The sequence below is a fragment of the Crinia signifera genome, chromosome 1, assembly GCF_055691185.1.
Source record: "Crinia signifera chromosome 1, ASM5569118v1, whole genome shotgun sequence".
NCBI classification, from domain to species: domain Eukaryota; kingdom Metazoa; phylum Chordata; class Amphibia; order Anura; family Myobatrachidae; genus Crinia; species Crinia signifera.
In genome coordinates this window covers 299822000-299837774 of record NC_139217.1, presented here as the reverse complement: position 1 = coordinate 299837774, position 15775 = coordinate 299822000, and the positions used below count along the sequence as shown (strand labels likewise).

Below are 15775 nucleotides of genomic sequence, written 5' to 3'. Positions count from 1 at the left end.
TCAATTTTACAGTGCACGTCAAGATTTCCAAAATAGTGACCTCATATGACCAGAGTTTCCTCTGGAGGGGAAGGGGGTGGGGGGTTGTATTTAAAGACTTGCGCTAGTGTGTTCAAACTCTGTTCTCTTTTGCCAGTAAGTGGTCCAGGTAGGTGCTATGCCACGTAGCAGCACCATACTAGACACTAAAAACCTAATACAGTATGATGGCTTACTTTTATTATTAGAATTTTTTTAAATGATTGACCATTAGTACTGCGTTGCAAAATCCTCTTTTTAGTTTGAAACTCCTCCTTGACAAAGATCAGGACTGCCAAAATGGTTTGCAGCTTGCTACCCCTTTTATGTGGGGTCAATTGCAATAGTTTGCAATATACATAAAAAAAAAGGGAGAGTGAGTTCTATGCGCCTAGGCAGCCTATGGTGGGTATATCCACAGGGATGACGCTGGACTCCTTAAACAATGGCAAAAAATGGGATGTTCCCTCCACCGGCGCCCTTGTAAGATCAGAGTACGTCCCTAGATATACAGGAATGATCCTCTTATCCAAATAATAGCAGACATATACAGGTGTATATAACTATACGTTCCTCCTGTCCAACTAGCGTCTCCTCTTCTCCCTAGTCGACTGCTTTATTGGATCGTTTGACTTGATCCAGATGAAACCCCAAAATAAATGAAGAAAAAGGACGTATGGTGCAATACCACTTTTATTAATATAAACAAACATGTGATGTGATGGCAAAGAAAAATAAATGGCTAAATACCGAATGGGATGGAGAATCTGAAATGAATCAGTTCTCACATGCGCTTGGAAACAAAGGATGATGGTCCGGAATCCGTCATCCAATGTAGGCTGAAATCTGTAAAGCAGTCCAAATCCAGTTCAGGGTTACACAAAACACCAAAGTCCTCCAAACACGTTTTCGATCATCACTATGATCTTTCTCAAGGAGAATAACCTTGGTGCTCCAGACAGGGGTTATATACCCCCATCACCCAATCAAAATAAATCACAGCATAAATTGACAGGACAAACAACCAATGACGAAATGTATGAACATCGTCATTGTTTGTTTGTCCTGTCAATTTATGGTATGATTTCTTTTGATTGGGTGATGGGGGTATATAACCCCTGTCTGGAGCCCCAAATGTTCTCCCTCTATGCCCACTGTGATGGTAAAGGTTCAACAAGTTTGTTTAAAATTAAAAAAAAAACACAAAAAACATTTTGACCCTTTTCCATGTCAACCTTTGTCATATGTCAACCTTTTGACTGTCGACCTAATGACTGCATCCCGGTACTTGTGTACCCCCCCCCCCCCCCCAGACCTGATTTTTAATTGTATACCCATCCTCATGGGTCATGAGTATGTGAAATGCCCCCCATTGTTAACGCCACCCCACTATGAACGCCAACCCGAAGCGTGGCGGTACGCGTCCTCCGACCTTTTCATACCCCCACTATCCACGTCGGCGTGGAGTTGATTTTATAAAGTGTGGCGAGCACAGCGTATACCTGTGAAGTAATGCGTGTCCCCTCGCGGGGCACGCTGCGCTCGCCACGATTCGGGCTCGCTGCGCTCGCCACACTTTATAAAATCAACTCCACGCCGACGTGGATAGTTTGGGGACGCGTATCGCCGCCCCTCGCGGGATCGCTACGCTCGCCACGCTTCGGGTTGGCGTTGATAGTGGGGGGCCGTTAACAATGTGGGGGCATTTTACATATTTATTACCCTTCAGGGTGGGTATACAATTAAAAATCGGGTCTGGGGGTGCCATTTAACATGGAACTCAATGGCAAATCGCGTTGTATCGCATGCCATTGTAATGGCATGCGATGTGACCCGATTTTAAAATTGTGTACTCAGCCCGGAAAAAAGGCTGAAATCGGGTCCATCGCATACCTTAATTAGTGGTATGCGATGCGATGGGCGCCGTGATAATACATAAGTACCTGCATCCCTTATGTTATACCTTCTAATTACCCTTATCTCAGTGGGCATCCGCTTTTTACATGAAGGTCTTTGGGAAAATGGTCTCCACCTTTTGAGGCGGTGCAATACTCACAGTTCAACTTGGGCATTACATATCAAGCTCCTATCTAAAATCAGACCACTACTTGACCTGCTAATTTTCCAGGCTGTTTCCAAAGGCTTTTCAGTCACTCATCTAGTGACCCAAGTTTGATCCCCTTAACCATTTGGGTCTGTTCAGTAGCAATGAAAGATGCCATCTGGCAATCAATGTGTTCCTCTTTATTGTTGTCTTCAGGGCCTTTTAATTTCATCATCATCATCATCATCATCATCATCAAATATTGCAATAAATGTACTAGAACTAAAAGAAGTATTAAATACTCTAATCCAGGCCTGGCCAACCAGTGGCACTCCAGCGGCTGTAAAGCTACAAATGCCAGCATGCCCTTCCACGGTTTCAGCATTGCATTATAGCAAAACTCTGGCAGTTGCAGATCCACAGATTGGCCTGCTCTAGTCAGTATACAGCCTTTTATAAAAGTCCACGAAGGTTACATTTAGTGGTGATATACATAAAAAAATAGGGATTAATCTTCATATGACTGTTAAGGAAACCACCATGATGATTCACTGGGTAAGACGAAATGTTTCAGCATTATGCCGGAATTTTAAAAGGGCATTGCTTTTACTTGCTTCGTCTTGCTAATAAAAGTATTGCCCTTTTAAAATTCCGGCATCAACATGTTCATAAATATTTGGTTTAACAAAGTTGGAACAAATTCTACCAGATTGTTTACAAACGCCATCTGATCCTATGTTCATACATTAACATTCACAATGTATTAAAAGACATTTTGGTTATGCACGTGGCCCTAATAGGATGATGGAGAGGCTTCTATGAATGTTATTCTTCCGTCTGAATCCAGATAGAGATACTGGGCGGTCAACTCTTTACAATCTAGTGTTCTCTGTTTAACTTTATGGCCGTAGGAGCACAAAGTATTTCTCTTTTATTTATATACATTTCTATAAATCATAATTTGTTGGTGAATCAGAATTCAAAGCCAGTATAACCTACCCATGCAATCAAATATATTAGTAATTAAAATATCAACCTGTTGGGTGATTTTAATGAGACGGATGATAAACAAGGTGGGTGAGGAGACTGGAAAAGCCATGGGTTAGAAGATATTAATTCGAGTCACGGGAGCGCAGTCCCTATGATTATGTATCTTGTACTCCCACATTACTGCAGTGTGAGACTTGTACAGACCCTCACAAGACTATGGGCAATAGATGATTGCTAATTGAAATGTGATTAGATGTCCTCCTTTGCATTATCCACTGCGAGTTATTGTGCATTTTCATATCTTTTCAAAACCACTCAAATTCATACTGTGTTGTAATTTTAAGTGCATACTGATTTAAAGAATGTATCACATTTCCTTTTGAAATACATTATGCATGAATGCAGTAAATGTTTATGCCTGGTTGCGTTTGCAAAATTTTCAAATGATTTTATATGATAATCCAAAGTAAACAACTGTATAATACCTTGCACCTCACAATACTTCCAGATCTTTCAAGCATTACTGAATGAAACAATATGAATGTTTGCTTGTGCTTTTAATTAAAGCATTTTATTTTCATTTGCCTTCACGTGACTTACTGATTTACACGGACCTTCCTGCAGTTTTTACTAACTTCATTGATTTATGCTTCGCCGGGTACATTTTAGACTGGTATTTATACCCTTAAATTATTCTTTGAGTACTTTTTTGTTGTTGTCCTGTACAATGGCACAGATGTTTTTTTTAAAGTACTTTGTTAGGCGCTGCGGAACCCTTGTCGCGCCATATAAATAAACCATAATAACATTGTTTCCATAGCAGAAAGTATACAATGTGACTTTACCAGTTGTTTTATTATGCAGTCAAAATCTGGGGAAGTCCAACGTATTTAAACATTTCTATACCCCCATAAAAAAACATGTTTTCTGGTCAAGAAGGGTACCAGCATTTTGATATGTACCACCTACCTCTGTCATACAAAGGGCAGTATTCAATGCCTTTTGCGAGTTGTGACAGTGAGGAGTGCTGACTGCTCGCTGTCACAGCTCGCGAGTCAGTATTCAACTGACCCCCCTGCACACGCCATTTCCACCTCACTGGGTTTTTTCAGCGTGTGTGGCCGCCAAAACAACTAGGCTTGCAGCTAAATGCAGCGGGCTCCCTGCATTAGCCACGAATCTTGCCGTTTGGGGGAATCCTCGCTATCCTCTGACAGTGCGGATTTCCCTGGAACGTTGAATACGGTGAGCGGTCGTGCGGGGGTTAAACGATGAGGGTCGCTTGTTTTCGGCGATCCTCGCTGTTTAACCCCCTCGCTGGCCGCATTAAATACGGCCCAAGTTGTATATGGTCTTTAACTGGGAAATGCTGCAGAAGATGAGATCTGAAATCGAATTAAATATGGTTGTAAAGCTTGTGAGGATGAAACCTAAATAACTTCACAATAATGTTAAAATGTTCTGTCATTATCACTGTTTAGAGTTTAATGTAGATGTATTGCAGTACTGCAATTTCTAAAAATATTTACTTATTTATTAATCTTTGATTCACAGCGTATGGATCTAGATAGACGCAGAGAGGATGCTCGAAATCCAAACCGCAAGCCACGTTTGATGGAGGAGGATGATCTTCCTTCCTGGATTATCAAAGATGATGCCGAAGTTGAACGACTGACTTGTGAAGAGGAAGAGGAGAAAATATTTGGCAGAGGATCACGCCACCGAAGAGATGTGGATTACAGTGATGCTCTTACAGACAAACAATGGATAAGAGTACGTTTACATGTGTTTAATCTAATTTACATTGATTATTCTGCAGTATGGATTCCAAAATATTGATCTTATTGGGTTATAGTGCACTAAAACATTAGTATTTTACTAGAAGTATAGTCATCTTATACGCATCGAAGTGTGACAGACAATGCATGACCTTTCCATATTTCATAGTGTATGTGTACACTGTTAGCTGCTATATATTTATCCAGGTATTTAACTTTTAATGGGGGAATTCAGTTAAAGGCGATGTTTCATCTGTATTTAGTTTTCCAGCAATCAAATTTGTCCACCACAATAAAATATGTTTTTTTTTTTACTGAAAACACACAAGTGCAGTGAATCCAGTGTGTTCTTGTGAGAAACAGCCCCATTTTTGCTTGAAATCAGGGCTGTATTCTGTGATTTGAAACCGAATTCCCTATAAATCGTGGCTAGCTCTGATTTACCGGGGATTATTGAATACCACCCCGATGCACCAGTTACCCGCGATTGGGAGTAATTGCATACCCCCTTAAGTGCAATAAAGTCATGAAGCGGAAACTGATATCATTTGTGATATTTGTTGTACAGAAAAAGTGCTTTAACAAGTATACCAGAATAATATTGAAATGTTATAGTAATATACCAGGTCACAAACAAAAAGGACTCTAATTGAATAGCTCTAGGCGTTAAAAGCTAAGGGAATCACCATTTTTCACCTAATGTAATTGAATTCTGTCTACATGGTAATGTACTGTGCATTGCTATTTTGGGCTCCCCTTATGTTAATATAATACTTCTGTCCAGATTGCACTAACCTTCTTTTTATGACTGCCAGTACTATATGAATCGCTGTACTGTTTTGTACTATTTATTTTTAATCATTCAAGATCCCTAATGCTTTGGGTAAGAACCCAATTATTGGTTTACCTGTATTTTGCTTATGTGTTGTTTGCCCAGTTTTGAAGTGGGTGCTGATTGAGTAACTTTTATCTATTTCTAGAAAGCACAATCTGTAGGGGGTTGCATATCCATCATTTTTTTATATATATAAATAGGTATTTATTCAGAAATGTTGCATTCATGCTTACTTGGAAACATTGAAACAATTATATTAAACAATGGAAGTGGGAAAGAGAAAATCTGTGATGCTCTTAAATAATTTGGTGTTTATTCATACTGACTGTCTTTCGGAGATCTGTTCACAAATGTAGCCTGTTACATACAGTACAGCTGGATGACTATTTAACACATCGAACTACACTCACATAATCAAACATTTGTCCATTGTAAGTGCTTCAAGTAGCAAACAGAAAATGTTGCCTGTTTTCTGAATGTCTACTCTTATTCAGTGGCATAGTGTGCTATAAGCAGACGGGCTTGTACTAGTTTTAACATTGTTAAAAGCATTAGATTGTGTACAAATATTATTCAATTTGACTCTTGGTGCTTGTTCCTTGTTTGACAATTTTCAAAGAATGGGACAGCAGCCCAGACAAATCTGTTAGACAAAATATTGGCTCTGAAGTTTAAAACAATTATGCTGGAGCAGTACGAGGAGCCAATGAAGAGCTTGATTTTAATTTGTCATTTCAGTACATGACTCTCGCTCATCACTTCAATGCATTTTGCTACAAATTGTATTTAGTTAGCATAGTCTTAAAATATACATTGAAATCTAGGTAAAAAATACACAATAATTGTAAAGTTACGTTTCTAAGTGAATCCATTATAATTCATCAGATATAATTCATTGTTTTAATTGTATATTTTTGCAAAACATTTGACCTTCAATTAATGTGTGGTGATAAAAATTTTATTCAAGTACATTTTTAATTGTATTTTCCAAAATGCACTAGTTTTTTTTTTCCATTTGAAAACACATTTGGGATCTTTAGGAAAACTAAAATTGACCCAGAAATACTCCAAAACAAAACCCTGTACTGTATGTATTTTACGCTCTCTTGAGGCAGTTAAATTAATAGCAATGGGTGTGAGCTGCCAACATTCAGACCGTTTCCACAGAAACTCATGCCCACTATCATCAGATTTATGTTCTCATCCAATAGAGATGTATTTGAGATGTACACAAACCCGATGTTCAGAACGGGTTCTGCGTTTTTGCACTCAATGACTTTGGGCCTCAAGGCTGTGGGGGCGGTGCTGTCCTCCATTACGTAAAATGGGGTGGTGTCTTCTGAAACCGACTTACTGGCTTCATCTTCAAACTTGTGAGTACCAATCTGAGTAACCTCAAGGTCACTCAGATGGGTGATGGATCTTTTAGGTGATCAGATGCAGCACTCGGATCCGCGGTGCCAGCAGGAGGCATCTTTTTCTTTAAGCATTAGCGTATTTTCACAGCACTGCCATGTCTTTGGACGCAGCAGTTATGTGAACTGGATCCATCTCTGAATCAGGTCGTATGTGCACATTCTTTCACTCTGCGGAGAATTGAAATGTCCTGTTTGATTCATACAAAAATATCTTAAGATCATGCCAACATATATACTATAGTCTAGTATAACTTTTCTAGGAGATTAGTTCAGATGTAGCTGCGCTCATCGTTGCCATGATGCCGTTGCCTGTGCATGTTTGGCACACCAAAATCTCGCACATACATCATGGAATCGCCATGCTGCGACATTGCCACTCAGTCTTCTAATGTTAAACAATAGGAACAATGAAGAAATTAACCGCTTTGCTAAATTACAGGAATTGTTTGTTATCCGAAAGGCACAAAGACATTAGAGTTTGTCAAAAACATATATATTTTCTGTATAACTAGCTTTAGTATTTTTACCTGCAGTGTATCGCTGCCGGATTGGTAGTCATAAAGATAAAACCTGTATTTCTTAATAGTTCTTTGTATAGTTCTAGCATATTTCATAGTATTTTAAAATACTAATAAATCAAGACTGGGTGGTAAGAAGTCCCTCCTTACAAGCTTACCACCTGTAGAGAAATAGGCATTGATACATAAGTATAGCTGCTACATAATATCGCATATTGGTCCAGCAATATTATGTAGCAGTCCAGCAATATTATGTGATCCAGTCACCAAAGAATGTTGGCATTGTCTTAGTAGGATCTGAAAGTGAAGAAATAAAAGTTAAGTTTTATGTGTGGACTGAGTTGTAATTGAGTAGGATAGTTTATGGAGGTTACATGGGTGTTTCTGGAATTTGATAATCTTACCTGAAGAGGTGAAGTTTCAGGGATTGCTTATTGGTTTGTAAACTAGAAGTCATATTGTGCGTGGGATGGCATACCACAGTGAAGAGATAAAGATCTTGTGTAGAGCAAGAGGTCCAGCTGTGACCTATTTTAACATAAACAAAAATATGTATGTTGGTGTAATTTTGGTTATTAGCCCAATCTGTAAGTACAGGCTGCAATAGTGCATTTAACATGGATGGTAGTGGTGATATGGAAGTATTTTTTTTTTCTTCTTCTGCATATGTAACAGGTTTTGGAAACCTTGATTGTGGGGAACAAAAGATAGCTTAAAGTCAAGGATAACACCTAGGCAGAGAGCTTGTGGGGTAGGGTTGGTTGATTATATTATCAATAGTGATAAAGAAATCAGGTTGCTAATTACAAATAGCTTGTGGAAATTGTATTCTGTTTTGGATAGTTTAAGTTTGAGGTGACCTCAAAAAGAAATGTCAAAAAGACATTCGGTCATGTGGAACAATCAGATGGTTATAAATCTAGAGAGATGATACGTTTGCCAAGAGTTGTGTGATAAACATTTTCAGTCTTGTGATAGGCCATAATGCATCATTAAAAAACTATATTACAGATATGCTCTATCCTTTTAGATTGCTTCGTGTGATTAATACTATTGCTACACATCCTCCTCTGCAGCAAAACCATGGTTATTGCATTGGCAAATAGAAGACTCCGTGCAGCTCCAGGAAAGCAGCAGCCCCTGAGGGGCTGGTTAGTTTAGAATAAATAAAATATTAAAATCTGTGAACATCAGTTCTCAAACTGTGGGTCCTGACCCCAAAGTGGGTCCCGACCTTCTCAGCATGGGGTCGGGACTCCATGTTACTGACCATCAAGCTGATGAATTTTCTAATCTCAGTCAGTGATTCAAGGAGTCTGAAACATCTGTTGAATTGTCTGTTGTTTTAGACTCCTCCCATCATTTTGTGCCTCCACAATGCTGCCATGTATGTGCTGTCTGCTGACTACACATGTGACGTGATGGCCTTCTGCAGTAACTTGCTGGGGTCCTGTAATTTATTTTTATTGTCTGATGGGGTCCCAGAATAAATAGTTTGAGGGCCCCTGCTCTTGAAGTCTATGTAGCCTTATAATGAGTAGTATATATAATTGTATGAAATAGTGTAAATTTAGTTAAATTCTGTAGATAGGGTTTTCATTAAAGTAGTTATTTCTGCTGTCAGTGTCAAAGGTCCATATGAAGACCACATCTATATGAGGCTGTTCATATGTGAATTCATTGCAGTATTTAGTACTGTGGTTGCTTGAGATGGAGAGAGAGTAAGGAGGTGGAGCAGCAGCATACATGTAGCCACCGGTTGTACAGAGACCACACCCAAATGCCATCTGCATATAACGCACACACCCCTCTCGCCCCAGCAAATTGCCAGTCCTCCTCTTAATTTCCACATTGTCACATTTTTAGTTTCCCATATTTATCCAGAACAGAGTAATGTTTGAAGGTCTTGATGACTGTGACGTGGTGATGGTACAGTGACACAGGTGTTACATCTGCTATCACTACAGCGGAGAAGGTACTTGTGTACTAGCACGGCGCCCACGATATTAGGTCGCATGGCATACACCCGATGCACTGCGATGCGATTTTAAATTGTATAAGCACCCTAATGGGGGCTTATAATGTTAAATGCACCCCCACGCCACCCCCACTATGAACGCCAACCCGAAGCGTACCGAGCCCGCGAGGGGCGGCGGTACACGTCCTACGACCTTTTCATTCCCCCACTATCCACGTCGGCGTGGAGTTGATTTTATATAGTGTCCGTGGCGAGCCCTGCCAGGGGATGCGTATTACTTTAAATGTATTCCGCTGAGCTCGCCGCAGAGAATATTAAGATCTTTTCAATGATTATGCAGGCGGTTGTGCAGCTTAAAATTTGTGTTATTCAGTTCAGTATTGGAAAGTGTTACAAGCTGAAATCTTTTAAAAATAAGTGATTTGGTCAGGAGACTTAAACGTTTACAGAATTCTGCACATCCCTGCTCCTAATTGTCTATTTATTTATTAACAGTTTCTTATATTGTGCAAAGATCAGTCCCTGCCCCAGTGAGGCTTACATTCTATATTCCCTACCACATGTACACACACACACAGACATTCTAGGGTTAATTTTTTTAGGAGCCAAATAAACTACCAGTATATATTTGGGTACTTGTGTAATAGCACGGCGCCCGGCTGCGCTACGTTTTCAGCATAGGCTACGCGGTCAGTGTAGCCCAAGGGCTGCCTAGCGTAGTTAGCGCAGTGACTTTGCGGCAGGCCAATGGCTGCCTAGCATAGTTGGCATACTTATTGTAGTGACTCTGCAGCAGTCCAGCTCTGTCCCCGGCATCTGTGGCTCTGTCCCCAGCGTCCATGGCAGGCCTAGTGAGCGCCTCTCACACATAGCTGGTAACCGCCAGATCCCCTGCGCTGGCAGACGCCGGCGGAGAGGGGATCATGCGGGCGCCGGCGGAGAGGAGCTCCAGCTGTCTGGGACGCAGGTGTGTGTCAGATGCTCCTGCTTCTCAGTAATTATTGCGGCAGGGTACGGCAACCCTGCCCGTGTCTGCTTTAGGGAGACGGGGTTAGTGGGTTCGGTAGCACGTGCATCTCCTGCACAAAAGGGGGTTATGCGGACGCAAGTGCATCTGATGCACAATAAAGGAGGCATTTGCCAGTGCTCCATGTTACATACTGGCAAATGCCTCATTTGAAACCCACACTATCCACGCCAGCCCGAAGCGTGGCGAGCGGACGCGTTACCCGTCCTCCAGACCTTTTTATACCCCCACTATCCACGTCGGCGTGGAGTTGATTTTGTAAAGTGAAACGTGGCGAGCGGACTACGTGTAAAGTAATCCGCGTCCTCGCACTTTATAAAATCAACTCCACGCCGACTTGGATATTGGGGGTATGAAAAGGTCGGGGGGGGCTAACGCGTCCCATCGCAGAGCTCACTGCGCTTGCCACGATTCGGGCTGGCATGGATTGTTGGGGGTTTAAGGAACACGTTCACACCTGCCATATCATACATCTGAGACAGTAATGACGACGTGTTAACTGATAACTGGATTATAGTTAATAATAATAAGATGAAAGCAACTTAACAAAGTACAATAATATCGAAATTATCAAGAAGAAAGAAAAAAAGGTACTTGTGTAATAGCACGGCGCACGGCTGTGCATGGGGTGTCCATTAACACAGGTTTGTGTCAGTGGCAGCAAATGTTGCTGCTGAAAAAAAGCTACAGACTCCTACGTAACGGGCGCCATGCTATTACACAAGTACCTATTTTTGAATTGTGGGAGGAAACCTATGAAAGTATGGAGAGAATATACCCATTACATCAGCGCTGTGAGACAGTAATGCTAACCATTATTAATTGGTGATGGGTGTATTCATTTTTTTCAACATTGTTTTAACAATAATATATATGGTACTTGTGAGTTATCTGGGCGCCCGATTTCTAAATCGGGTCGGATCGGGCACATCGCATCGCATCGCATGCGACCATCGGATGCGATGCGATGCGATGACCCGATTTTTCCATAGGAATCAATGTTAAAATGGACTGAGTCCATTTTAACATGGAATTCAATGGGAAAAAGGGGTACTTTTCATACCCCTACTATCCAAGTGGGCATGGAGTTGGATATAAACCTGTGGCAAGCGTAGCGAGCCACCGAGCCCGAAGCGTGGCGAGCGTAGCGAGCCCCGCGAGGGGACACAGAATACCGTCCCCTCGCGGGGCTCGCCACGCTTCGGGCTCGGTGGCTCGCTACGCTCGCCACAGGTTTATATCCAACTCCATGCCCACTTGGATAGTAGGGGTATGAAAAGGACCCCTTTTTCCCATTGAATTCCATGTTAAAATGGACTCAGTCCATTTTAACATTGATTCCTATGGAAAAATCGGGTCATCGCATGCGATGCGATGCGATATCGTATCGCATCGCATCTGATTGTATGCCTTAACTTAAGGCATACAATCAAAAAATCGGGCGCCCAGATAACTCATAAGTACCATATATATTTTTGCTGTATAATACAGGGTGGGTTGAACTGTTATTTCATGTGAATACACCAGACATAATGTTTTGTGGGCCTTATTCTGGTTCACTCACAATGACAAATTCCTTCTCAAATGGACAGAACCATGTGCACTGCAGGTGGGGCAGATGTAACTTGTGCAGACAGAGTTAGATTTTGGTAGGGTTTTACTTCAAAGTGAGATCTATATTGTAGTGTAAAAATAAAGCAGTCAGTATTTTTCCTGCACAAAAACAAAATAACTCACCAAAATCTAAATCTCTCTGCACAAGTTACATCCCCCCCCCCCTTCAGTGCACATGGTTTTGTCTATTTGTGAAGAAATTTGCCTCTAAGACTGAACTAGAATAAGGCCCTGTATGTCCACTATGATAGTATTGTCTGTGGTGAAATGAAGATGCTCTCTATTATCAGATTCAGCCATTTATACCAGTTATGTTATCATTTAGAAACTTGTATGCATATACATTTTTGAACTGCTACCCGTTGACATTATCTTTGTGGTACAGATGGGGCAGGCCTCTTCCTTGCTGGCGAATCGCCAGAACGTCAGCGCTGGCGATCCGCCAGCAGCCTGCCTCACCATCTGACTGAGACGCGCGTGCGTCTCACGCACACGCGCGTCTCAATCTCCGTCTGCGGGGTGACGGGAACCCTGTCCGTCTCTGCCTCAGGGAGACGGACAGGGTTAGGGGAGGTGCGGGCAGGCGGCGGGGACCCCGGGTTACCGCCGACAAGCCGGCGGTGACCCGGGGGAGCGTCTGGAAGCGCCGTCGGAAGGGGACGCGCACGCCTCTCATGCGCGCGCGTCCCCTTCTCGCTATGCAGATGGCGCTGGCGGGGGATGGCGGCTGGTGTCGCCATCACCATCCCCTGCCAAGATGGGACCTGCCCCATCTGTAGCTTGGATTTGTCCAGTTCAAGGGGTTTATTTAGGAAGATCCATTGAATATGGGGTGTTGTTCATAGCAACCAATCAGAATCTACTTCTTTACTTAGCACCTTGTAGAAGATAATAGATAGAAACTGATAGGATGCCCATAGCGACATCACATCTTCAGTAGAACACCAATCTTAGTAAATAAACCCCCGTAGTTCAGATGGGCAGTATTCAGTTTGTCTTTCACCAGGATTTCAACTCACTATCCCCAGGGGTGGTGAGCTGAAATGTGTGAATGTGTTGCTAAACATGACCATAGTGAGCTAGAAATGCACCCCCCAAAAAAAATAGATCAATTGAATATCACCCTACCATCTTCCGTAGTTTTAGAGAGGTGATGGGGCATGATATAACAATTGAATACCACCCTATGAGTCAGATTGTCATACAGATGCAGCAGTGTTATTGGTTTTATAGGTATACAGTCAGAATCCCGTTAGGAATAGGCACACGGGGGGCACACGGGGGAGTGTTAAGCTGACTACACATTAGACAATATGTGGTCCAATCCAACAGGTCAGAACAACATATGGGGCACATCATCTAGTGTGTACCCACTATGTCGCTGATGATGCATGATACAGAGCATCATCATTGGCATCCCCTGATGGCCCTGCAAGCAATGTCACTGGATACTTGCGCCATGTAGTGTGCACCCAGCTTTAGTTTAGAAAAGGGGACAGTTATAGGTAGGCTGCAATAGGGGTAGGTTAAGGGTAGCATTAAAATACTTATGGGAACATGCAGGATTTTGTCTGTGGAGATGCTGCTGTCAGATGCTGCTTCGTGTCCAGCCCATTAACTGATTATCTTCTCCTGTATGTCCTGTGGTTGTGCGTAAAATAAAGGTCACATCTGCCTGTGTAACAAAAGATCCATGATTACAAGTAGTAGAGCTGTATAGCATTTCCATAGCATTGTATAATGAATGTCATTTATCGTTAATCTTTAATTATTTGCTGTATATGCATGAAGACCTCTTCAATGTTAATTGCTTTTGAAATACGCAGATAACTGAGGATTTTAGTGATTATTGCCTTCTGTAGTATGTTGAAATGGTTAATATGTAACATTCTAAATATTTTGGTTTGTATAGGTGTCTTCTACCTTAAATAAGAAAAATAACATCTTGTTTGCCAGGTTGATTTTGCATCTCATACAGTGTGGGTGATCAGAGCGATTGGCTGAGCAGACTGCATCGCATCTGTACCTCAGCTCTCTGGGCTGTTATGGGTTAAGCATTTTTCCCTTTCAGTCCTTGTGCCTCCCTTTCCATTCACCTCACTAAATTGAGAAGCCGATCAGCAGGAGAGGCGTCACCGTGCGGAATAAGGTCTCACTGCAGCGCGTCACCAATCAGAAATGTGGGATTTGTCTTTGTGATTTATAATTACCGTGCTGAAGATTTGGATGGACATTCTCTGTTCTCTTTTTGCTTTGTTTCATGGCACCCTTAATCACTGAAAGTCTAGCCTTGTATAGTAAGTTGTTTTTTTGGAGTCCAGTTGTCTGTATTGTATACATAAATTATCTTTAAAAGCATTGTACTGTATTATGCAGCGAGGCTGCAGCCGGTTCAAATTTTCCAGTTTCTTTAGCATACAAAGAAAGCTTGTATTTTAATTTAAAGGGACAATATCACACCACCAGCTCAGTGTATGTGGCACATTCTTCTAGTAATGGATGACCATGGTATTTTCAAGTGCTCTGCTTGGTTGATTTGTATGGTTTTATTTATGGGGGGGGGGATAGGTTTCAGTGTCAGCCTATTGCATACCTGCCATTTTAATAGTATGATATTAAATCTATATAAAGAAATATTCTTATGTATTTTGGTTCCGTCAGCGTTTATTTCTTATACTACAGTATGTTCGCAATAACCCTTTTTGATACCATTTTACTTTTTTAGGTCTATCATAAAGAGCGAGTGCAAATCTTGTAATATAATTTATTATGTATTGCTGCATATTATAAGTATTGGATACACACTGTCAATTATGTTTCTCTAATACAAAAACAACTTTTCTAGCGGTGACCTCTAATATACACTAAGTGTGCGCTTCTTCATATTTGCATGCTTTATTGGTAGAAAATTGATTTCGGCAAAAAATGTGCAGAGTATAACACCCATGAATACACCCAAATATATATATTTATATATATATATAATATAATAATAATTTTTTTTTTTTTTTTTGTGAGGGGGTGGTATAAGGTTTTTTTGTCTCGTTTTTCTTAGGGTCCCACATTTATTTAATCATGAAATGCATAATCAGAAGGAATGATTGCCCTCAATGATAATCCCATTTTTGTGCCTGGAATAATAAGGGAAATTATGATAAGTAGTTGTCAATATTAAAGCAGGACTGAAGCTAGAAGGCTTAAGGCCTTGTGGTCGGTAGAATGAAGCAGCAGATTTGAGTAGCACAATCCTACCTCCTATTACATTTTCAGTAAAATAAAATTACTTGTATATGAAAACATAGCCTTTCCCCTGCTCCCTCTTTTTTTTTTTTTTTTTCCTGATCAGCTGATGAAGAGACTAGCAGCTCGCTGCTTTGCTGGCTTGTTAATTTTGTCCCCACTAACAGTGATTTCCGATAGCCGGCCTGCTGATAGTGGTAAGGTAAATATCCTTTTTTATTGTCGTCTCCAAGATTCAGTAGAACTTATATAACAGGCATGTGTAGGTGTGTAGCACATCAAAGCTGGTGTTCATCCTGTTTCTCCGTTCATCTG

At 41.2% G+C, this 15775-nt stretch overlaps 1 protein-coding gene across 7 annotated transcripts in view; it reads left to right on the top strand.

Annotated features, from left to right (window-relative positions):
* The window catches only part of SMARCA2 (SWI/SNF related BAF chromatin remodeling complex subunit ATPase 2), a 182481-nt gene that overhangs the window by 142634 nt on the left and 24072 nt on the right, over positions 1 to 15775 (top strand). For 6 of the 7 annotated variants that reach the window (XM_083186032.1, XM_083186026.1, XM_083186027.1 and 3 more), the window contains one exon: positions 4607 to 4825. In XM_083186032.1, the coding sequence (XP_083042158.1) occupies positions 4607 to 4825 (219 nt within the window). Of the gene's footprint in view, positions 1 to 4606; positions 4826 to 15506; positions 15663 to 15775 lie in introns of those variants that run through there. The other variant, XM_083186030.1, reaches the window with a different exon arrangement.